This window comes from Miniopterus schreibersii (genome assembly GCF_964146895.1).
Source record: "Miniopterus schreibersii genome assembly, chromosome: 9".
Classification (NCBI taxonomy): domain Eukaryota; kingdom Metazoa; phylum Chordata; class Mammalia; order Chiroptera; family Miniopteridae; genus Miniopterus; species Miniopterus schreibersii.
The window spans coordinates 46283200-46309544 of NC_138118.1; the positions used below are offsets into that span (position 1 = coordinate 46283200).

Here is a 26345-nt window from a genome sequence, read left to right on the forward strand (position 1 = left end):
TGGCTTATTTCACTTAGCATAATAATCTCCAGGTTCCTCCATGGTGTCCCCAAATGTAAGATTTTCTTCTTCTTTTTATTTTTACAGCCACATAGCATTCCATTCTGTAAAGGCACCACAGCTTTTTTATCTACTCATCTACTGATGGGCATTTGGGCTGTTTCCAGATCTTGACTATTATAAATAATACTGCTATGAACAGAGGGGTGCATATACACTTTCTGATTGGTGTTTTGGGGTTCTTAGTATATATTCCCAGAAAGGGGATCACTGGGTAAAAAGGCAGTTACATTTTTAATTTTTTGAGGAAAATGCATACTGTTTTCCACAGTGGCTACACCAGTCTGTATTCCCCCAGTAGTGTTCCTTTTTCTCCACATCCACGCCAGCACTTGTTGTTTGTTGATTTATCAACAGTAGCCATTCTGGCAAATGCGAGGTGATATCTCATTGTGGTTTTAATTTACAACTCTCTGATGATTAGTGACTTGGAGCATTTTTTCATATGTCTCTTGGTTATCTGTATGTCTTCTCTCAAGAAGTGTCTTTGCCCACATTTAAATTGGATTGTTTGTTTTTCTGGTGTTGAGTTACATAATTTCTTTATGTGTTTTGGAAATTAACCCTTATCAGACGTATCATTGATGAATATGTTCTCCGATACAGTGGGCTCCCTTTCCATTTTGTTGATGGTTTCTTTTGCTGTTCAGAAGCTGTTTAGTTTGATGTAGTCCCATTTGTTTATTTTTTCCCTTTGTTTCTCTTGTCCTACGAGATGTTTTGGCAAAAATTCTGTTATATGAGATGTTTGAGATTTTACTGCCTATGTTTTCTTCTAGGATTTTTATTGTTTTGAGACTAACCTTTAAGTCTTTTGTCCATTTTGTTTATTCTTGTGCATGGTGTAAATTGCTGGTCTAGTTTCATTTCTTTGCACGTATCTGTTCTATTTCCCCCCCAACATTTATTAAATAACTATCATTAGCACATTGTTTTTGCCTTCTTTGTCAAATATTGACTATAAAGGTGTAGGTTTATTTCTGGGCTCTCTATTCTGTTCCATTGACCTATTGTTTGTTTTTATGCCAGTACTATGCTGTTTTGATTACTATGGCCTTGTTGTATAGTTCGATATCAGGTAATATGATTCCTCCACCTTCTGGTAGTTCATTTTTGGTGTACAGAAATTCCACTGATTTCTGAATATCAATTTGGTATCCTGCTACTCTGCTCATTCATTTATTAGGCCAAGTAGTCTTTTGGTGGAGTCTTTAGGGTTTTCTATGTACAATATATCATGTCATCTGCAAATAATGACAGTTTTATTTCCTCCTTTTCAATTTGGATCCCTTTTATTTCTTCTTCTTGTCTGATTGCTGAGGCTAGGACTTCTAGTATTATGTTGAATAAGAGTGGTGAAGGAAGACAATCCTGTCTTGTTCCTGTTTTTAAAGGAAATGCTTTTTGTTGATTTAGTATGATGTTGGCTGTAGGTTTGTCATATGTGGCCTTTATAATGTTGAGGTATGATCCCTCTAGTCCCACTTTGCTCAGAGTTTTTATCATAAATGGGTGCTGGATTTTATCAAATGTTTTCCTGTGTCTATTGATTGATCATGTGATTTTTGTCTTTCATTTTGTTTATGTGATGTGTCACATTTATTGACTGTGAATATTGTACCAACCTTGCATCCCCAGAATAAATCATACTTGATTATGTTGTGTGATCTTTTTAATGTATTGCTGGTTTTAGTTTGCTAATATTTTGTTCAGCATTTTAGCATCTACACTCATCAGGGATATTGGCCTAAAATATATTTTCTTTGTAATGTCTCTATATGGTTTTGAAATTAGGATAATCCTGGCCTCATAAAAAGAGTTTGGAATTCTTCCCTCCTCTTGAATTTTTTTGAATAGTTTAAGGAGGATAGCTGTTAGTTGTTTTTTGAATGTTTGGTAAAATTCACCTGTGAAGCCATCTGGTCTAGGAGTTTTTTGATTACTACTTCAAATTCCTCAGTTGTAATTGGTCTATTCTGGTTTTCCAGTTCTTCCTGATTCGTTTTGGAAGATTGTATGTTTCTAAGAATTTGTCCATTTTGCCCATGCTGTCCAATTAGTTGGCATATAGATGTTCATAGTATTTTCTTACAAACCTTTGTATGTCTGTGATGTCAGATGTTACTTCTCCTCTTTCCTTTCTGATTTTATTTATTTGGTCCTCTCTCTTTGTTTCTTGATGAGTCTGGCTAAAGGTTCACCAATCTTGTTTTTCTTTGCAAAGAACCACCTCTTGGTTTCATTGATCTTTTGTATTGCTTTTTTAGTTTCTATGTCATTTATTTCCTCTCTAATCTTTATTATTTCTTTCCTTCTACTTACTCTGGGCTTTATTTGTTGTTCTTTTTCTAGCTCTTTTAGGTATAGGGTTAGATTGTTTATTTGAGATTTTTCTTGCTTCTTGTGGTAGGCCTGTAATGCTATGAACTTACCTCTCAGGCCTGCTTTCTCTATACCCCATTGATTTTGGGTTGTTGCGTGTTCATTTCCATTTGTTTCCAGGAATTTTTTGATTTCATTTTTGATCTCATTGGTAATCCATTGTTTAATAACATGCTATTTGGCCTCCATGTGTTTGAATGTTTTTGAGCTTTGTTGTTGTAGTGATTATAGTTTGATGCCATTGTGATCCAAGAAGGTGCTTGATATGATTTCAATCTTCTTGAACTTGTAAAGACTTATTTAGTATCCTAAGATGTGGTCTATCTTTGAGAATGTCCCATGTGCACTTGAGAAGGATGTATATTCTCCAGCTTTGGGATGAAACATTCTGTAAATATCTCTGATGACTGGTGACAGTTGAGCATTTTTTCATATGTCTACCAGTCATTGGTATGTCCTATTTGGAGAAGTGTCTATTCATGCCTAGATCTTTAAAAGTCAATGTTTGAAAGAAATTTAAAGAAAAAAAGGGTAAAGGGATATGACAAAATGCCAAGATGAACTAACTGGGTCCTGAATAATAAAAAAATTAGAATACTGACTTTATATTAGTCTTTTATTACTGTTAATTTTAGGTGTCATCATACTCTATATACATAATACTATATAGGTTTTTTCATGTTTTAATTTCTCTTTACTATTGAAAGTATTACAGATGTCCCCCCTTTTCCCCTCATTGATCCCCTCCCCCTGCACCTGCCCCTCCCTCCTCCAGGCCACCACCACACTATTGTCTGTGTCCATGAGTTGTGCATATATGTATATAAGTTACTACATTGACCTCTCCACCCCCATCCCCTGCCCTCACCTTCCCTCTGAGATTCGTCAGTCTGTTCCATCTTTCTATGTCTCTGGATCTTTTTTGTTCATTGCTTTATTTTGTTCATTAGATTCCACATATGAGTGAAGTCATGTGATACTTGCCTTTCTCTGACTGGCTTATTTTGCTTAGTATAATACTCTCCAAGTCCCACCATGCTGTCTCTAAGGGTAAGAGACCATTTTTTTTTTACAGCTGCATAGTATTCCATGGTGTAAACATCTGAGAAGATGCTTGACATGATTTCAATCTTCTTGAACTTGTAGAGGCTTATTTGGTGTCCTAACATGTGGTCTTTCTTTGAGAATGTCCTATGTGCACTTGAGATCAATGTATATTCTGCAGCTTTGGGGTGAAATGTTCTGTAGATATCAGTTAAATCGATCGGATCTAGTGTGTCATTTAGAGTCACTGTTTCCTTGTTGATTTTTTGTCTGGAAGATATATCCAGTAAAGTCAGTAGGGTATTAAAGTCCCCTACTCTGACTGTATTGCAGTTGATCTCTCCCGTAAAGTCCTCCAGAAGTTTTTTATATACGTAGGTGCTCCTATATTGAGTGCATATATGTTTACCAGGATTATATCCTCTTGTTGAATTGATTCCTTTGGTATTATGTAGTGACCTTTGTTGTCTCTTGTTATGGCCTTCACTTTGATGTATATTTTGTCAGATATGAGTATTGCTACCACAGCTTTTTCATGTTATCCCACAGCTTCCTTAAAATGTCCTCCTGTTTATTCATTGTTTTTTTCTTTTTGGTTCTCTGATCGAGTGTTTTTTTCTACCCTGTCTTCTAATTCACTGATCCCATCCTCGGCTTTCCCTAATCTGCTATTGAATCCTTCCAATGTATGTATTTCTATGTCATTTTTTATTTCCTTCATAGTTTCCATATCTTTTCTCATGCTGTTAAGCATCCTTGCATCATTATTCTGGACTCTATATCTGATAGATTGCTTTTCTCCATTTCATTTAGCACTTCTGGAGATTTCTCTTGTTCTTTCATTTGGGACTTTTTTTTCTGTCTCCCCACTTTGCCTGCCTGTTTGGGTTTGTTTCTATGTATTAGGTAGATCTGCTAGTACACCCAGCCTTTTTGGAGGGTCTCTGGTGCAGGCCAGTGTCAGACACTGATTGTAACTGGCCTTGAGTTCCGTTTGGAGCCTCAGCAATCCATATCATGCGGCTCCCTCTGCTGGTGCCAGGTGCATTTGGAAAGGACCAAGATATGCTCCAAGGTCTGCTTTTTGAAGCCCTGGGTCCAGAAGCAGATCAGGCAAAGACTCAAAGCACTCAGTGGTCTTCCTTTGCCTGTAAGCTGATTGATATTCTCAGTGTCTTAATGAGCTTCAGGCTGTAGACCACAGTAAGGTGTAAACTCCACAGGATGGCGTGAGAGGTTTTCAACAGGTAGGGCAATTGTTTTCCCCCCTCCCAGGCCAAAGCTGCCTGGATGGTAAAGGTCTGCCTGAGAAAGATGTCCTCTGCCATATGGGGGAATGACTCAGCACAGAAATCCAGATGGGTGCCCTCTGAGCTCTATCTCCAGAACTTAAACCCTGGATTCTCCTCACAACTCTCTAGTCTACTGTGCCCTCCCTCTGCCAGAGCCTGAGGTGAGTTGCTGCACACAAAACTTTGTGCCTTGTCCCTTTAAGAGGATGCCTGCATTTCCAACCATCTCTCCCCAGCAGACAGAAACTGCTCTGCTTTTCACAGCCAGGTGTTATATAGGTACCTTTCTCAGCTCTGGTGCTCTGGGCTGGAGAACCCAGCTTGGAGTTTAGACCCCAGAGTTCTCAGTGGGAACCCTCCACAGCTGAGATACCCCTCTGGAACTTCAGCTGCTGCCTGTGGGAACCCAGCCAGCCCTCCCATGCCTCCACACTTCCTACCAGTCTCTACAGTCTCCACTTTATGTCCTGGGTAATAAGGGTTCTCTCCAGCTAGTCTTCAGTTGATTATTCAGGATGGTTTTTCTAAAACGAATTCCAGTTTGGTCCTGGGAGAGTGTCAGTGTAGCTTCCACATAATCTGTGGCCAGCCTGGATATATATAGTATGCTATATAGTATTAGCATACTATATAGTTATAAAGGAAAATTTCCTTATTCCTAATGAGCTACAGAATGAATATTTAGGGGAAAGCATCATGATATCTGAAACTTATTCTCAAATGTTCCAGAGCAATGTGTGTGTGTGTGTGTGTGTGATATATACTATGTATAGTATATGTATAAATATAAAACTATATCCATATATATATTAATAAAACTATATGTGCTCATACACACACTCATAGCAATTAAGCAAATGTGGCAAAATGTTTATAATTGGTGAATTTAGGTAAAGAGTATATAGGTGTTTCTTGTACTGTTCTTTGAACCTTTCTGTGGATTTGAATGTTTTAAAACTAAAGGGAAGGGATGTTTTATATTTTTGTTGGTGATATTCATTAGCTAAGCAATACCAGATGTAAAATTGGGGTGGGGTGGGGGGAGAATAGTTTTTAAGGATTTTTCTGCCTCTAAATGCCTTGTGTCCATGTATCCATTCCTTGCAGTGTTCAATGTCCCCTCTCACTATTACCAGTGACCCCAAACTGAATAACTTCCCAAACAACTCACACTTTCCAAATGAAGTCTTTGTTCATGCTCTTTCCTCAGCCTGAAACACTGTTCCCATTATTTTGCTTGTTAAAATCTTACTCAGTCTTTAAGGCTTAATTCAGATTCTTTCTCCACGAAAGTCTCTTCTAAACTGCCACCTCTTCCTACAACTAGAAGCAATCAGTCCTTGCTCTGTGGCCCCTGTACCTCTTTTGAAACACATCTTTATTTTTTGCATTATGGTCACTTATATAACATCATATTCCTACCAAGGGAAAGATCTGTTTAACTCTGTTGCATAGGATGAAATCCAAATTCCTTAGAATAATGTACGAAGCTCTCATTACTCAGTGCCTACTCCCTTTTGGGTCTTATGTCCTAACATTCATTTCAATGGACCTCATACCAGAGCTATAATATTAATCAATTACTAGAGACTCCTGTTTTCCTCATATTCAGATCCCTGAATTCTATGGCCTATGAAGGAGCAAAGTACTCACCAGGATTCTTGCAAATTTCTGGGGCCTCACATTTTCATCCAATCTGCAATCCTGGTATTCTTCCAGGCTACCACATCAGCTGTTTTTCTCTGTGTTTCACCTGAATAAATTTTGCTCCTAACACTTTGGGAAAATAAAACCAAAACCTTTCCTGCAAAGCATTCATGAGTTTAGCTGACTTTTGAAGAAAATGAAGGAAGCTTTAAATTTTCATGATGTTACAACTTTCCTGAAAAGCAAGCATTATCTGCCTTTTGCCCTACTGAGGCCCAGTTACTCCACCTTGTTGGTTCTTCACTCCTCTTTATTTTTTCTTGTCTTCCCACTCTCCTCTTTCCATCTTTCCCAGAAGTAAAAGCATAATACCATCCAAGCCCCAGGACTTTTATCCCAAACATTTAACAAGGTATTAAACAAAACAAAACCCCACAGTTTTCTCAAGAGAAATTCTTGTGTCAGCTCTTTAGATATTTTTTTAAAATTTGTTATAAATCTATTCATGCCATGCTGTATAGTTCCATATACATGCTATGCTGTTTTAAATCTTAATGCTTTTGCAATTCTGTTCCTTCTGCCTAAATGTCCTTCTCTCTAGTTTTCTTGGCACCATACACTTCCCCACTCATGACTGTTCTCCATGGAGTCTTCTTTAATCCACAGTAGTTGGCTTCATCTTCCCTCCTTGGTACCACCACTGTGCACAGTGTTTTCCTTTTACTGGGTTGTAATAATCTGCTGTATGTGTCTGTCTTCCACGCCAGACTGTGGGCTCCTTGAGAGCAAATACTGCACCTCATTTACCTTGATACTATTCCCAGTTTCTATCCCAGAGCCTGATCAGTATAATACATGCATGCTAAGTAAATAGTTATCAAATGAATATGAATTAACAATGAATGAATTTTGCCAAGACCTGGGATTTAAAACTTTATAAAGGTATAAAGAAAGTCTGTAAAATGTTGGAACCATCACTTGTTTCAGAGAACACCTCCTAATTTGGAGCATTTATGAACCTCATGGTGCCAAGTAGAACATTTTACCTAGCTGGTTCTGATAGTCTTTAGGTCATTACTCTGAAAAGCTTCTGAGTCAGAAAGCCATTAAAAAATACAAACCCCGTTGACTGGAATAGTGTGTTTCACTTGTTCAGAGAAGCTGGCCTCCCATAACCAGCACAAGGCAGTTTTCAGTGGGGACCTCGACTCCTCCAGCTGCCTTACACTTATTGCTGTTCAGTTACAAAGTTGTGTTTACTTATAGAACCAAGGTCTTACAATAACTTGTCCAGTACACAGCATGAGGACATCTCTTGCTCCCTGATTTGCTAATAACAGAATGGTCAGCAGAGTCTGAGCAATTTCTGTATTCATTTTGGTTTGGACTGAAGGATGCTGTAGGAATATTTCGAATTTGTATTTAGTTATGCAATTATTACATCATTCAATTTTATAAACATCTTTATTAAGGTATGATTTACATACTATAAAATTCACCAATTCAAAGTGTACAATTCAGTGGTTTTAGTGTATTGAGGAACATTTTTATCATTCAAAACAACAACAAACCCTTCCCACTGGCAGTCATTTCCTATCCCTGACTCACTCTCCAGCCCAACCCAGGTAACCACTAATCTACTTTCTGTTTCTATATATTTGCCTAGTCTGGACTTTTCAGATAAGTGGAATCATAAAATATGTGGCCTTTTGGGTCTGTTTTTCTTTTAATTTTATTTTAATCCTCCCCCGAGGACATGCTTTTATTGATTTTAGAGAGAGATGAAGGGAGAGGGACAGAGAGAGAGAGAAACATCTATGTGAGAGAGAAACATCAATCGGTTGCCTCCCATACACACCCCAATTGGGGATCGAACCTGCAATCTGGGTATGTGCCTTGACCAGGAATGGAACCCAAGACCCTGCAGTGCGTGGGACGACACTCCAACCAACGGAGCCACACTGGCCAGGGCTGGGTCTGGCTTCTTTTACTCAGCATAACATTTTAAATGCTCATCTATACTCGTATGCATCAGTACTTTTTTATTGCCAAGTAATATTTCATTGTATGAATATAACACATTTATCTTTCATCATTTGAAACATTTGTCTAGTTTCACTTTTTTTCTAAATGAGTAATGCTTCTAGGAACATTTGTGTACAAGTTTTCACGTTGATATGTTGTCATTTCTCTTGGATATATACCTAGGCGTGAAATTGCTAGGTCATATGGTAACTTGATTTTTAACTTTTTGGAGAACTGCCAAACTATTTTCCAGGGTGATTGGAGCATTCTACATTCTCACCAACAGTTAATGAGAGTTTTAATTTCTTCTCATCCTCACCAATACTTTCTATTATCTGTCTTTTTAAGAACAGCCATCCTAGTAGGTAGCAGTAGTATCTCATTGTGGTTTTGATTTGCATTTACCTAATAGCTAATGATGTTAATTAAATTTTGAGGTCATACATTTCCATGAACAATTATAGTGATAAAACATGGCATTCTATTTTAATATTAGTGAATATTAAATTTAGTGATTTTCAATAAAGTGGTAAAGAGACTGTCGACTGTTAAATATCATAATTAGCAAATGTACTTCATTTCCAGCTCATCTTAAAAAATTCTAACTTGGTTACATAATAAATATAATAAAATATATTTAGCTACTATCAAGTATAGGGCAAGAGACAAACCTTGCATCTCTTACTTAATATTTTTGTTCAAACAATACCATAAACTGGCATACCTCTCGGATAATGAACTGATTAATAATGTGCCTTATAGATGCCATCCTCCTGTTTGCATTCAGGATCACATTACTTTTAAAATTCCGTAAGATATGCTTCCTGGTTTGCATTTGACTGATTTTAAACTCGACATTTGGACTATAATTGAAAAAGATTATGAAAATATTATATCTGTTGGGGGAATATCTAAATACAGTTCTTCTAACATGAGTAAAATAGCATCCACATCTGGAACCCAGACCATATGTGAATGGCTCCACAGGGACTGGTCATTCTTTATTTTGAAATATGGAGGCAGAAAACATAATGTGTTCTTAACAGAAGGATCTACATTTGCAATAAAATAATTAAAAGAATAAACAGAGTGAGTTTATTTTTGAGTGGTGCACAAAAATGTTAAATGAAATTAGATTGCAGTTTAAACAGTGGCTTCATTTAATAAGACTTCCAAACACTTTTTCCCTTGATCTGGATTTTTTTATGTGCATCAGTGGGAAAAAACACACCAAGATACAATATTTTCATAATCATTTTCAATTATGGTCCAAATGTTGAGTTTAAGATCAGTCAAATGCAAACCAGTCCTGCAAATAAAATTTAGAAGGAGAAATTCATATACTATTTTTGGTATTTTCCCTGCAGTCAGTTCTGGGACAAGAGCATGAGAAGAAACTGCTCTCGTCCATCTAGTCTAGGAAGCATTTCTTACAGAACTTTAAAAGTAATGTGATCCTGAATGCAAACAGGGGGATGGCATCTATAAGGCACATTATTAATCAATCAGTTCATTATCCGAGAGGTATGCCAGTTTAGGGGGGAGAGTACTGAGAAATGGGACAGCAAAACCACTCATAAAAAAATTAAGGGCTACTCTAGCTGGTTTGACTCAGTGATTAGAGCATCGGACCTCGAGCTAAAGGGTCCCAGGTTTGGTTCCAGCCAAGGGCATGAACCTCGATTATAGGCTCCATCCCCAGCCCTGGTTGAGGTGAGTGTGGAAGGCGACCCATCGATGTGTGTCTCTCACATCAATATTTCTCTCTGTCTCTGTCTCTCTGTCTCTCTCTCTCCCTTCCTCCCTCTCTTCCACGCTCTCTGAAAAGCAATATCCTTGGGTGAGGATTAAATAATTAAAAAAAAATTTAAGGGCTGTAATCAGAGAAATGCAAATCAAAACCTCAATGAAATACCACGTCACCACCAGTCAGAATGGCTACCATCTAAGTCAACAGTCAGCAGATAACAGAATAGTGAGGATGTGGAGAAAAGGGAACCCTCATGCACTGTTAACAGGATGCAAACTGGTGCAGCCACAATGGAAAACAGTATGGAGACTCCTCAAAAAACTAAAAAAATAAAATCTTGCCATTTGTGACATGAATAGACCTAGTAGGTATTACGCTAAGTGAAATAAGTCAGACAGAGAGAGACAAATACCATGTGGTTTCACTTATACATGGAATCTTAAAAAACAAACAAACAAAGGAACAAATAAAACAAAAACAGACTCATAGAAATAGAGATCAAACTGATGGTTGCCATAGGGGTGGTGGGGGTGGGGATGGGTGTAAAAAGTGAAAGGAAATATAGTCAGTAGCATTGTGATGAGTTTGCACAGTAAAGAGGATTACAACTTAGTGTGGTGATCACATTGTAAGGTATATGACTGTCAAATCACTATATTGTACACCAGAAACGAATATAATATTATTTATAAACTCTACTTAAAGTTTGAAAAGATTTTTAAAATTTAAGGACTGAAAAGGGCAGTCTATTTTTTTTAAAATAATAAGAAACAAAGCTTTTAAACTGAAACGAAGTGGGCTATTGATGACTGTTTTTCCACAGGACTTTATATAAAGATCTGTTCCCTCTCTTCAAGCAATTAAACATAATAAAATCAGCTAAAGATTTTTAGATGTTTAGGTGAGGCATAAATAATAAATTATTGAAAAACAGATTCATTAGCCACATGAAATGTCTTCAAAATAAAGTTGTAAATTTAGGGGTCTTTAAGATTTGTTTGTATTGATTTAGATAACATTTACTTGGAAACAGGTGACAAAATAAGGAGTTTTCTGGCTCTGGGGTACTGTGACACTTTTTGCAAAACATTAGAGACAACCTAAAATTTTTATTTAATGATGCTGCTTAACCAAATTTATTTTATGATTCATTAAGTGTAAAGAAATATAAGACAGAAGCTAAATTTTTTTGTATAAATGGCTGTTATCTTATTGGAAATGTACCTTCTAACTAAACTATAACCACAAAATAATACTTATATTAAATTTTTTAGGGTTTGGCGATACTTTCTAGACATAGAAAATTAAAGGAACTTTCTCTATCTGAGTGTTATAAAATCACCAATGCTGGAATTCAGGTAAGATAACTGAGTCATTTTGATAAAGAATTAAGATTGAAAATTAAGCACAAATTAAATAAACTTTGTAGTTCACAGTGGGAAAAAAGTGGGTTGGAAATATAACAACACATATGTGATCTTGGTTAAGACAAGATAAATTCCTGGCCTTTAGTTAGGTCTCTGCAGCCTAAAGTGACCGAGAGGATCTGTTTTCTAATCTTCCGATTTACTTTCTTCCTTCCCATTGTTGGGTTCGTAGGATAAACAGGGATAGGTAGACATTTTACTTGGAGAATGATGAAATGCATATGGTTAAAGTGTAATCATATACAAGAGTCCTGTATACAGAAATGTTATAGAGTCTAACCATGAAAATTGGGAGATTTAGAAAAATTATACCAGGTACTTAATAACTAGGAACTTAAGTTACTCAAACACAGTGGGTAGCATAGTTCACCAGGCTGGAAAGCATGAGATAAGTAACTGGATAGGATAAATGATTACATGTTCAATTGGTACTTTAAGAACTCATGAGAAAGGTAAATTTCTTAGACCTGACTTGAGAGAGAGGTAGGAAATCATAAAGTAGCTACTGTGAGCAAGGCACAACAACATGAAGCATCTCAGTGTGCTGTTAAGATAGAAAAAACAGAATCATAGGTTATATATGTATTAAAGTAAGATAAAATCTGATTACCTAATAGTAAATCATAGAAGGTAACATTTTTAAAGGGAACCAATACCCTAGAAATGGGCAAACTGTTAAACACACTGGAAGCTCCATATAAAGTTTCCTGAGAGTTCAAAATCTCTACGATTTATGAAGACCTGGGGTTAAACTAGGAAAAATAATTCAAAGAAATAAAGAAACTTTCTTATTGAGGTGAAAGGATTTATCCCACAAGTGATAACTGACAAGTCCACAGAGCACGGAAAACTTGAAGTTGTCTTCCATGAGTTTGCAATGGACTTTATAAGAAGTTCTAACATGATTAATAGGAGAGTGTTAAAATATTATATAAACTGGTGAGATATAGAGGGCGCCAGGTCAAACAGTGCTGTAGACTTTAGCATATAATTCTACAGTTTTACGAAAATAAAGAGTAGAAATGGAGGACTGCTCCTCTAAATGGTTCATTGGCAATATGGCTTAGTGGGGAAAATTGTTTTCAAATTATTTTTCCTATATTTCATTGTGTCTGGACAATGTAATGTTACTTAGGGGGAAAATGTAACACCATTAAGAAATCTTCTTTAAGGGGCATTAGTGTCAAGCAATATCAATTTCTCCCAATTTCAGACCCTGGGTACTAAGGTTCTAAGAAGTTCCTAACAAATGTGCTTCCTAGTATATTCAATTATATAAAGAATTAAAAAGAATAGACACTATCCTTCAAAACAAAGATCACAGAGAATTCAACAACTTCCATATACCACAAGATTGTAACTCTACAATAACAAAAAGGGTTACAAAACATTTAGAGGCATGTAACCTACTAGGAGAAAAAGCCAAAAGTTTCCTCTGAGGTTAAACCATGATTTAACTATTGCAGTTCATTTAAGGATTAAACATGCATTTACACAAAACTTTATCCCTGAATATAATCTAGTCAGGCTTTCAAAAGGTCTTTGACAAGGTGATAAAGCAAAGGTTATTAAAATAAAACAGTTAAATACTAATATTTCTAATATTGAATTATATTTCTTAGATAGTAATCAGTTACATTTGACCAATAACTATGAATCATTCAGAAGTACTGAAATCCACCATAGTGTTGAAATAGCCTCTTAATATCCATCACTTACTAATTTTTAAAATGCTCCTTGGGATGAGAGAGTGCTGATCAAAGGCTGAGGCTAAGTATCAGGAAGCCAGCACTTTTTGCCATTTCTCTTTTGAGACTATGGATTCTAGGCATTTTTATTTTCACTCTTTAGAACTTGAAAATTACCCTATTTTTAGGCGCTCTGAGATTTTAGATTAGAGCATTTACCCATATGCTAACTATATGACCACACAGCTGAGTTTAGCATAGCTTTAAAAAATGTAATCTTTCGCCCTGGCTGGCATGTGTCAGTGGTTAGAGCACTGGCCCGTGCACTGCAGGCTCTCAGGTTTGATTCCCAGTCAAGGGCACGTACCTGGGTTGCAGGTTGGTTCCCCAGCCCTGGGCAGGGCACTTTCGGAAAGCAACCAATTGATGTGTCTCTCTCACATCTCACATATCTCTCTCTCTCTCTTTTATCTCTCTCTCTCTTTTCTCTCTCTCTCTCTCCCCCCTTCCCTCCCTCCCTTCCACTCTCTCTAAAAATCAATGGAAAAAATATCCTCTGGTGAGGATTAACTAATAAAAATTAAAAATGTAATCTTTTTAAAAATTGGTGTATATTTATTTTCAGTGATCTAAAAGATAAAAAATTGGAATACAGGAGCATAGAAATATAGAATTATTTAATTATTAGTAGCACACCATCAGCTGTTCTGTTCAAGCTCACAAAAATTTTCTCTCTCTTATCCCTCTTCTTCTTGCTTTTGGAGAGAGAGAGAGTGTGTGTGTGATGGCTTTTATCCAGTTTTACCCCTTCCAAGGTTCACACTTCTGGGCACGTGGTAATCTTTTTCCTCTGTGCCTCCCGCAGCCCAATTATTAACTCCCCAAAGAAACAAGACAAAGGAGGGGGGAGGGGAGAAAGTGATACGCAAGTCAATTCCACAATTCCTTAACTAGATTACAAAAGAGAGGGGAAGGGAGTAAAGTGAGATGATTAAAGTGAGATGTTTGAATTATCCACAATTAACCAGGAATTCTTTTTCTTGTTACTTATAAAAGGTAGAACTATAGGAGATTCTCTTTTTAGCATAAGACATTGAAAACTTATATTTTACATAATGATTTAATGTGAAAAATGAGGAAGTCAACATTTTTACTCTGGTTAAGTTTTGCAAGAGTCAAACATAAGAAAAAAAAATTACCTCATTTTAGTGTTTTACTGAAAACCACAACACATGATCACGTTTAAAACTATTTGGTGCTCTTGAAAGACAACACATTTTGCAAGAGGTGCTTGATACAGTCATAATTGAGCATTTCTCAAGAAACCTTTTCCTTGAGCATTTTATAAATTTAATTAAATAACAGACTCAAGTTTGGCAAAAGAACTGGTTTAATTGGGATGTCACAATACAGATAAACTGGAAGTCCAGTCTTATTGTTTGGACAGAACAATGGAATAAATCCAATTACGCACTCTGGTTGCTTTTTCTACTCCCTTAATCTAGGTTATATTTCTCATTCCATTCTGAGGAATGTAGTGTGCTACAAATACATTAATGTAATATTCATACATATGCATGTGTACATTTTTGTTTATTCAGGTTATTTGTAAGTGAAAACCTTTGCAGCTAGACAATTTTTAAAAAGTTATTTCAGTGTTGGTAGGTTGAGGTAGTTGGTTAAGAAAGGGCATCAGAGAGGGAAAAGTCAAGGTGAGCTGTGACCCACCACAAGGACTTACATGTGTGTATGCAGTGAAAAATGTACATATGTGTGTTTATGTATAAAATATATGTAATGTATACCCATGTGTAGTATGTGTGTGCAAATGAAATGTGTACAGGGTTTATTGTATGTTAGGTTATATGTTTAAATATATGTTTAAATATATAAATGTATTATCTGTATGTCTAGTATATGTGATTAAATTAAATATATGTACACATCTTAATTTACATTAGACCGCACACATATATCAATGTGTCTGTATATTTATTATGCCCAAATTATGTATAGAGATATTATAAGATTACATATATCTAGGCTTTCCAAATAAATGGTGGTTAATAGTCAAGGCAAATAATAAAAATTAGTTAAAAATTATCTTTTTGTTTATATTTTAATTTTAAAAAATATCCATGGAAATGACAAGGCTCTTTACCTATGGAAGTATGTGGATTAGCTCTCTGATAGCAAAGGCAATGCTATCATATTAGGAATGTGGGCCTAGCAATCAAAAGTCCTAATTTTTATCCTGATTCTGCCTCTTACATGGTCACATCATTTTAAGCAATTCACTTAGCATCACATTTCATTGCTCCTGCTAGAGCAAGGGTCAGCCCTTTGTGGTACTCTTTCTGTTAAGTTTTCCTATAAAGGCTAGATAGTTTATATTTTAGGCTTTGTAGGCCATACAGTTTCTGTTACAACTACTCAACTTTGCTATTTTAAACAATATCTATAGACAACATGTAAACAAATGAGAGTGCCTGTTTTCCAATAAAACTTTAGGGACAAAAAAATTTGAATCTAATGTAATTTTCACATGTCATGAAATATTATTCTTCTTTTGATTTTTTCAAACCATTAAAAAAATGTAAAAACCATTCTCAGATTGTGGGCCATACAAAAACAGGTGACACCAGATTTGACTCACATGTAAAATGGTACTTTGCAACATCTGCTCTAGAGCCTGACAGAACTTCCTAATTTTGACTCTGTCAAGATGTATGACTTTGGGCAAGGCTCCTTTTCTGAGCCTTATATTCCTCACTTGTAAAAACCGGTGTAAAAATAAAAGTCTTTTTGTTGTGGGATTAAATGACATAAAATATCGAAGTAATTAGTATGGTTCCTGAACAAAGTTAAGTGTGCAATGAATATTACCTATTACTATTATTATTATATTTAAGAAAAGAACTAACATATACTAGTAAATAAAAAATAAACATTTTTAGTATAGAAGTTCGAAAATTTATTTCACTTAAACACAGTCAGAAAACAGGTTATCTCAACAGCCAACTTGCTTCTGAAGGCAAGGAAATAGGTTAGAATATGCTCTTGGAAGAAATAATATACTAATTTTTACTCCTAAAAATGAACCAAAGCCTTTTTCAGAGGCACCTAAATTATAATTGACTAAGTAAATTTATGTATGTAAGAGGTTTTAAAAATTCTATAACACTAAGTAAATATTGCTATTATTTTTGAAAACAGTATAAGAGAATAAACCAGGTAAAAAGAAAATGGGTCATTGTTTTTCATTTGGATTATGATAGTAAATCTATTTTGCAGCATCCCAGTTAATATAATACTTAGAATATTGATATACACACTTAGGCACTTAATTAACGCTATTTGCTTATAGCAACTTACATGTGTCCTCAGCCCCAGATAGGAGTGTTTTTCATCGTTTTTCAGCCTGAGTCCATATCTACTTCTGTTCATCTCCTAACATTATGCATTGTATTAGTATTACACAAATGCAGGCCCCTCTGTTTAAGCCCTCTCACCTCCCACCCATATATGCGTAGGCTGGTCAAATCTTGGAGAGTCTATGGGGCCAAAATGGGCAGATGGAACATTCCTTTTTATATATTAATTTTATATCCTGCAACTTGGCTATAAATGCCTGTTAGTTTCACAAGTTAGTGGTCTGCCTTTTTGTTGCTGTTGATTCTTTGCGATTTTCTACATAATGATCCTACCATCTGCAAGCTAAAGGCAACTTGCTTTCTTCCTAATCTGTATACCTTTTATTTATACTTCTTGTCTTATTGTAGTTAGGACTTCCACTATGAAGTTAAACAGGAGTGGCTAGGGAGGACATCCTTGCCATTTACCCTGGCTTAGGGGAAATCACCTAGTTTTTCACCATTAAGTATAAGGTTAGCTGTAGGTTTCTTGTTAATGTTCTTAATCCAGATGAGAAAATTCCCCTTTATTTCTAGTTTGCTGAGAGTTTTATCATGAATGGGTGTTGGATTTTGTCAAATGAAATTCTGCATCTATTGATATAATCATAGGTTTTTGTTCTTTTGCCTACTGATGTGATGGATTAGATCAATTCATTTTCAAAATTTTGAACTAGCCTTGCATACTTGGAATAAATTTCACTTGGTTGTGAAGTATAGCTATTTTTATGTGTTATTGTTGGATTCGATATGCTAATATTTTATTGAGGATGTTTGCATCTTTGTTCATGAGGGATATTGGTCTCATGGTAACTTTCCTTTCTTTGTGTCTATGTTGTTGTTTTTTGATATTAGGGTAGTGCTGGTATCATAAAACAAGTTAGGAAGTGTTCCCTCTGCCTCTATTTTCTGGGACAGATTGTAGACAATTGGTGCAATTTCTCTCTTAAATATTTGGTAGAATTTACTGGTGAAGCCATCTGGGCCTGGTGCTTTTTCTTTTAGAACAGTAATTTTCAACCTTTTTCATCTCACTGCACACACATACAAATTACTACTAAAATTGTGTGGTACACCAAAAACTGTCGATCAAAAAAATAGGTATAACTCTGATTCATTCACACCAGACAGCTATTGTTGTGTTAGCTGTTGTCATTTTTTATTTGACAGTCTAAAGGAAAAGAGGCTGGTGCCCTTGATGAAATAGTTAGGTATTACGTGTTTTAAAAATTCTTGCGGTATACCAGTGCACCTTTTAAGGCACATTGGTTGAAAATCGCTGTTTTAGAAGGTTGATTGTTGATTCTATTTTTTTAGTAGGTATAGGCCTATTTAGATGATTTATTTCTTCTTATGTGAGTTTTGGTAGATTGTTTCTTTCAAAGAATTGGTCCATTTCATCTAGGTTATTAAATTTGTAGGCATAAAGCTGCTTATATTATTTCTTTATTAGCCTTTTAATGTCTATGGGATCAGTGGTGATGAGCCCTCTTTCATTTCTGATTCAAGTAATTGTGTCTTCTCTTTTTCTCTTGGGTAGGCTGGCTATAGAGGTTTATCAATTTTACTATCTTTTCCAATAACCAGCTTTTAGTGTAGCTGATTTTCCCTATTGTTTTCCTACTTTCAATGTCATTGATTTCTGCTCTAGTTTTTATTCTTTTTTTTCTGCTTGCTTTGGACTTAATTTGCTCTGTTTTTTCTAGTTTCCTAAGATGGAAGCTTTGGTTACTGATTTTAGATCTTTCTTCTTTTCTAGTATATGTACTCAGTGTTATGAATTTCCCTGTAAACACTCTCTTCATTGCATCCCATAAATTTTGATGTTTTATTTTCATTTAGTTCAAAATATCTAAAAATTTCTCAAGATTCTTTCTTTGGCCCATCTTTTATTTAGAAGTGTGTTGTTTAACCTCTAAATATCTTAGGATTTTCTAGCTATCTTTGTTACTGATTTCTAGTTTAATTCCATTGTGGTCAGCTGAATTCCATTGTGCATGATTTCTAACCGTTTTGCTAAGGTGTTATTATACAGGAACATTATTTGTGTACTGGTAGGGTGTGGGGGTGGGGGCATTCCATAGTCATGTGATTGGGTTTCAGTCTTTTAATGGGCCTGTGCCCCAGGACAGTGATCTTTACAAGTGCTCCTTCACTCTTCTCCCCACCTTCTGCTATACTTAGGTAAGAGAGGAATGTCAGAGGGGGCTGGAGTTGGGTATTTCCCTTACCTCTTTTAGACTGGCTCTCATAAAACCCATGTTGATTAGGCTCTGGTAAATAGTTTTCCTAGATAGCAGAACTTTGTTAATAAGAACAGATACTTTGGGGGTATTTCAAAATAGTACTTTCCCCCTCCCTTTGCAGGAAGCAGGAGGGGATTTTTCTCTGATATTCACCCTGAGAACTTAACAGGCCACCAGGAAGTAAAACTCACAAAAGTATAGGGACCCAATCTAAGGCGGGCTCCCAGGAATTTTTCTCTCAAGCTAGTTCACTCAGTCTCTAGCAGCTAGTCAATTACCCTTTAAATGTTCTTTCTAACACTGGCTCCAGCCTCAGGCTACTGCTCCTAGTAAGCCCTGATTCTCTGTATTTGCCTGTTTCTCCAGTTCTCATGGTGGCAGTTTGCTTTGTGACCTCAATTATCTGATGAATCAAGTAAAAGTTGTTGATTTTCAGTTTTCTCAGCTTTTTCCTTATTTTGAGGATGGAAGTGGTAAGTCCCACACTCTCATAACAGACTTGAAACTGGAAGTCTAGAACATTACTTTTGGCCCCATGGATTCTGGCTGAATCAATAGTATCCAAAAGGGATGACAAATGTAGAGTAGGCTCTGAATCAGATGTTGAGAGACCAGGAATGAAGTCAGGAACTAGAGGGCTCAGGAGCCAAGAGCGGAGGGCTGGGCAGGTAGGCTGCCACTGTTGGTGGGCACTGCACCTTGGCTGTCACGAGCTTCCGCTCTTTGAACTCTCTGCAGTATGCAGCCTGCTGGGCTGGTTATGCTTCTATATGTGGGGCCTGGGGCTGCCACAGAGTTCAGGTACTTTGGTCATGTCCATTCAGAAATATTCTTAAGCTTTCTTAGTACAACAGTAGGATATTATCTACAATAACCAAGTTGGAAAAAACATAGATGATTAAGTTCAATATAGATTAATAACTCCATGGCTCATTTAAGACAATATTCAAACTGTCTCATTCAGATTAATTAATTTTGTGAAAATGTGACATCTTGTTCAGTGATTAAAAACATTTGGTCTGGACTTTCTATGTAGTAGACACTGAGATAATCTGTTTTTTAGAAACAGAAACCATTCTAAAAAAATTCTTTTTAAATGATGAGTTTAGGTCTAGTGAGATAGGCAGACTTATAAACAGAAAAATACAATAGCATTTGGTGATTGTTAGCTAACATTAATCTAGCATGTACTACATTCCAGGCACTGTTTTAAGTATTTCCATGTATTAATTACCTACCTTATAAGGCAGGTAATACCTTTAATCCCATTTTACAGAGAAGAAAACAGAGGTTCAAAGAGATTAAGAACCTTGCCCCAAGTCATGAAACACGCACATGAGATAGGGTACACAATGTCTGATTCCACAGTGTCAATTCTAGTCATTACAGTGCAATAGAGGAAGCTATGGAAAGATTCAGAGAGGTACTTAATCCAGCATAGATTTTATTAAAGTGAGTTAGATATAGGGCAATGGGGAGAGAGGGCAGCTATCTAGATTAAAGGTAATATAAGAGGTTTTGTTATCGTCCAAGGGAGAGAGGATGGCAGCCTGAACAAGGGCAGCAACAGTGAGGTTGGAGAGAAGGGAATGCAATGGAGAACTTTTAGATAGCAAAATCCATGAAACTTGATAGTTTGGATGGAGACGGGTGGAGACATGGTTTAAAGATGATCTACTTGCATCTGACTTGGCTGCCCAGGAGTCGCACCCTCATCTCCAAGCCCTTTTCCACAGCCAAGTCATGTAGCAGGGCTAAGAACTCCCAAGTCCTATTCAGCATTTTGGCCTTTATTGTGGCACTTTCTCTTCCTGTGATTTTCTCTGTGCTTCCTCTGAGCTCTCTGCACCCCTCTACTCTTACAAGAGTCTTTTAAGCATTCCTTCTCCCACTCTCTCCAAAGGCTTGTGGTGGCTGCAGGCAAGCTAAGGGAGCTCTGTTGGAATTTGTTACTGTTTTTACTCTACTTACAGGTAATCTGAAGGCTGTCCCTGTTCTTCAAACCCAAACATGGCCTCCTCTTATCTTTTATTATGAAAAAGTATCTCTAACAGACATGGATATCTGTTTTGTAAAGCCTGCAACCAGAATGCAGTGGGTATATTGATAACTACATAAGAGAAATAAAGAGGTATGCGGTGGAGGCTCAGCCTCATCCACTCTTTTCTGTTTTTTCTGTCGAGCTTGTGGCTTATATTCTTCACAAGCCGGTTTACCGATATCTTGCAAATGGCGTCACTGAGGAATTTTAAGAGCCTATTTGTAGCCTAGGTTAGTGTCATGTTCTCTGATGATCACAAAGGTATCTGACAACTTTTGTTTATGGGGTATAAGCATCAGCAGAGATGCTAGAACCTCCATTTCCCTCATTGTTCTTTCAGGGTCCCCTCATTTTTGAGACCCTCAATCTTGCCTTAACTGCTTGGACACGAGATGACAAGTTCATTTAATCTTCAGTGTGTTTTAACCTCTCTTATCCATTCTCAGGTCACAAACTTTTACTTTTGCTTTTCGGTTATCTTTAATCTAGTAACAGATTTATCTTGATTTACAAATAGAAAGGGAAGTAGAGCAGAAAGATCAAGGAGTAAGGAAGGGTGCCTGTGTGGGGCAAACCATGAGCCACCTCATAGCTGGGAGAACAGCAGAGCAAGAGTCATTGCTGTTCACATGGCTTTCAGCCTGAGCCAGGGCTGCTTAGTAAGTCGGTTCTGTAGATATGGGTCTGCTCCAGGCTAAGTCCAGATGGGGACTGAGGGTTCAGGGATCTCAGTCCTATATTCTGCACTATAAAACTGAAACCCTTATAATTAGTATGGAATATCTACATGAACAGTCAGAGCAGAAAGGCCCAGGAGCATCCACCTCACTCAGCAACAGTCCCATCTGAGTCTTCTTTCCCAAGAACGGCCTATGGCCAGTCTGTTCTGGATGTTTCTCTCTCGAGTGTAAGAAGAGCTGGATTCATTCTTGCCCAAATAGCAACAACTGGATTACTCTCCAGAGACTCTTTTCTAATCTTAAACTGTTACTTTGAGTCACTAAACTTTCTGACTAGTTATAAAATGTTGTTTATGCAAGACTCTCATCACTCATGTTCATCAGTTGACAAGACTCCACCTCCTAGTGCTTAATCAAAATTGATTTTAGAGCCCTTTGAATCACACCCTGACTTATAATGTCAAGGATGGGTCCACATAGCAACATTTTTTTTTTTTTTTTTAAACCAACACTAATTTCTACTTGGTTTCCAAGATTAAATCATTCGAGAATTATCAAAGCATGGGATTTCAATAACTCCACCTCTTCTCCAGGGATAGTTAAAGCAACACACATAGGATCCCTTTCCAAAATGGCCTTAATCCTTGGCCTTTGGGGTAGTGGAAGCTCTGAAATCTCCTGTGTGGGGAGATGGGACATCCAGATGTCTGGATACTTTATCTCTTGGCCATACTGCTCAGGAAAATTCTTTACCCTACCCAGTAAAGAATTACTATTAGGAATTAATTGACTAAACTGTCTGTGATAAAGATCCCAGAAGATCCCAGGTTCAGAATAATTTTACAGGGTCTTGATAGAAGGAACTAAGGAATTCCTCTGGTGGAATTAAGAAGTGAGTATCTGGTATCTAATGGAAAAAGCAACTCCCACAAAACTTGAAACAATAAGAGCTTTGTTACAGAAATCTGTGCAATTCATGCCAAGAATGGTCTCCTAGAATTTATAATAGAACAACATACCATTAAGAGACCCAAGGTACCTAGAATCAACTGAGGATCACAGACAAACTCCTACTAAGATACCTAGGCATTATTTTCTCTTCAAAGGCTGTGAGCAAGCCCTAGCCAGTCTGGCTCAGTGGTTAAAGCATCGGCCCTCAGGCTGAAGGGTCCTGGGTTCAATTCCAGCCAAGGACACATATCTCAGTTGCAGGCTCGATCCCGGGCCCTGGTTGGGGTGCTCTCTCACATCGATGTTTCTCTCTCTCTCTCTCCCTTCCACTCTGTCTGAATAGGAATGGAAAAAATATCCTCGGGTGAAGATTAAAAAAAAAAAGGCTGTGAGCAAAAGAAATAAGCTGGCTATTCTCCGTTGCTTCACATACTACTGTGTTTCCAATTGCAGAGGCAATTCAGTAGGATTAGAAATTTGTTCAACTTCAAAGGATGTGGGATTTGACAGTTTGTCATTTTCCCACAGTCTGTAAGGCTCTGATACTGGATTCGTGGGTACCATGTTTTCTTGGCTGATAAACAGCTGACTCTAAGAACACCCTACCCCAGTCCTGGCTTCTTGCCCACTCCCGCTGGGGAGAACCATTCTCGGACAACTGAAGCATTGATGGACTCACTGAAAGAATGTGCACATCTGTTATTTTCATGTTGAGCATCCATAGAGAACAACTCTAAAGAGAATGTGTTAAAAGGAAGATAATCCTTTGGAGGCCTCTCCCAGCCTTTAAACTGCCCCTGGAACATTAGTTTATCCTATGTAAGATGAAATTTGCCAAGAGTTAAATAAAACCTGTCAGCTTGTCTGAAGGACAAAAAAAGGAAAAACAAACAGCAGAATCCTACTTTCCTACAAGAGTATGACTTTATGCTTCTTTTGCTTCTTAAACCTAAATGGCCAGTCTGTTTTTGATCTTTTATGCAACAAGCCCGGGCTTTGCTCACTGTGCCTCACCTGACACGAACTGAGTCACTGTGGTATGTATCACAGGAGCTATGATTTCTCCATGTTATGACTCCTAATAACCTTCTCTTATCAGATTCCAGTTAAATTTTGTGCATGGTATTTCCTCATTCCAAAGTCTTCAGCATGTTGAAGGTGGTGAAGTGGTATTCTCAGGTTTTAAACTATGAGATTGTTCCAGGGTTTCTGTTTCCACTGCTGACAAAAGCATTTGCGTAGGGTGTTATGTCGGCCAAGTGCTTTTGGAGTATACACTTCCAATAAGCCTGTGAGATGGCAGACAGCTGTTTTCATCCCCCCCTTTAGATGAGGAAACTCCAGGTTAAGTAAATTGCTCAAGGTCACAGACGTAACTTCTGATTTCAGGCCCTTTGCTTTTCTACTAGACCTGTAGCCTCTCTTGATATCACCTCTTATTTCATATGTCCCCAAATGAAAGATCAAAGCAGCACTGATGGTTCATGAGCACATTATTTCCTAGAGATTCTTAAATGGAAGGGGTCATGAAAGGACAGTGTGATTTTGTCCTTAGAGTAAAAGTTCTGTGCTGCCATTTTCTTGGGAAAGAATGAGAAAGAGAAAAAGTGGGGTGGCTAACTGTGCAAATAGAAACCCATCAACTCCTTCAGGCTGGTTAATACAGCTTACATAATTTCCATGACCTTCTTGTCCCTCAGAGGCCCTTGGAGGAGTGCCAGGTAATTAGGCTGCTGGACACCTGTTTTTTTTACTTATCTTAGAAAAATGGAAAATATGGATTACGCCACAGGCCACAAGAAAAATATTTGATCGATCTTTGGGTAGTCCAACCCTGGCTCATTTTTATTTTGGAGATAAAGTCTAAAGCCTGCAATGATTCTGGATTTTTCCCCCAACAGATCCTAATTATAAAATATGATTCAAATATATTTTGTTCCATTCTTTTCCTAGTCTTCTTTCCAATGCACGTTCTTTTTCACTACTTACCCTTTCTGTTCTTTAACTTTCCCGCATTTGATGTCTTTTTATGCATGGCACATATTTTAAAAGTAATCCACTTGTTTTCATCAAATATCCAGGGTCTGCGCAGCCAGTAAGTCGTCAAAGTTTACTGACAACCAAAGGTGTACTGTTGAGTAGGTGTCTCCAGAGAAAGCATTTACTTTGGCAAATGAATAAGAAAATCTATTTCAGTGTGACCAAAAAAAATTAGAACTTCTATTTAGATTTTTTTATCTCATACATTTTATTTGTTTTTATATGTATGGTTGAAAAATGGGCTCTGTAATAAATCTGACTGAAAGTAGCCTCACAGGGTGATCTGATCATAAATTCCTAACTGGGCATGTCATGGTGGGTAGTCACACCCTAGGCCTATAACTTGCTTAGTAAATGGTTTTTAAGCAGGCCCTATCCATTTTCCTTATGCATCTAGAAAACATGCCTTTGAAATGTTAGAAGTAATCCTCTTTTTCAGACCCCTCAAAGGCATAACTACTCTCAGAGGAGCACATAATCTTGTTACCTATCCTGTACCTTGCTTTCTTCCACGTTCATGTAATCTTCCTTACACTCCCTCCTTAATTCTAAATGTGTAAAAGAAACTGCAAAACTGTCATTCTCTGGAGCATTTGAGATCTTGCTTCCTGGCATGTGGTCAGTTTGGCTCAAATAAACTCTTACAAAAATTCTCTACAGATTTGAGCATTTCTTACATCAACACATAATTGATAAGATATAATGCATATTTAAATAGCTGTATGTCTATATAATTTACAAGTACATTAATATACATTTATTGAAAGTATATGCTCAAAATATTTTTACTTTGGTGTGCATAATTTTAGATATTGGCAGTCATGGCCGTAGAGAAGCAGTGAATACAAATAATAGTACCAGCTACTACTTATTGACTGCTTACTGTGTGCCAGGTACTGTTCAATCACTTTATTCATCTTAACTCACTTAATCCTCCCAACAACTCTATGAAGTAGGTATACCATGTTAAAGACCATGTTATTCCCAGTTGCAGATGAGATCACTGGGGAATCAAGAGGCTGGGTAATTTATCTAGAGACACAGAACTACTAAATGGGAAAATTTGAACTCAGGCTAGTGGGATCCAGCCTCTGTGCTCTTAACCGTCATGGTACACTGTCTCCGACAGTTATTAAACAGTGTGAGGAAGGATGGGCTTAATGCTCTGAGAGTGATCTGTGGGAGCTCATTCTCCTCACTCCTGTGCTAAGAGGCTCATTCCTTTGGACACGTTCCCATATTGAACCTCTTCTGCATGCCAGATATTGAAGCCACAAAGTTAAATTAGATATGGGTTCTGCTCTCAAGAAGCTAAAGTCAATGTAGAAGATAAGACAATTATATAGCTACAGTACAAGTAGAAAGTGAGAAAGACCAATAAATAAATAAATAAATAAATAAATAAATAAATAAATAAATAAATAAATACTTTTTGGAAAAGCTATAGGAATTTGGAAGAGGCATTTCTTCCAGAGGAATTGGGGAAAACTTCATGGAGTAAGCCATATTTGAGCTGCCTTGAAGCTAATGTTCATTTCCCAAATCATAATATAATTCGGTAACAAATTTCATGAAAGTATCTTTGGAAATACTTGTTTGGGGCCTTGGCCTTGTCCTTTTCCCCTTTCAGAGTCCTCTCCATATTTAACAGCAGTATGG

General features: G+C 37.0%; 1 protein-coding gene across 1 annotated transcript in view; it reads left to right on the plus strand.

Annotated features, from left to right (window-relative positions):
- Positions 1-26345, plus strand: part of FBXL13 (F-box and leucine rich repeat protein 13) — a 255419-nt gene that overhangs the window by 208466 nt on the left and 20608 nt on the right. The window contains exon 18 of the mRNA XM_081147178.1: positions 11475-11558. Coding sequence (XP_081003304.1) covers positions 11475-11558 — 84 coding nt within the window. The remainder of the gene's footprint in view (positions 1-11474; positions 11559-26345) is intronic.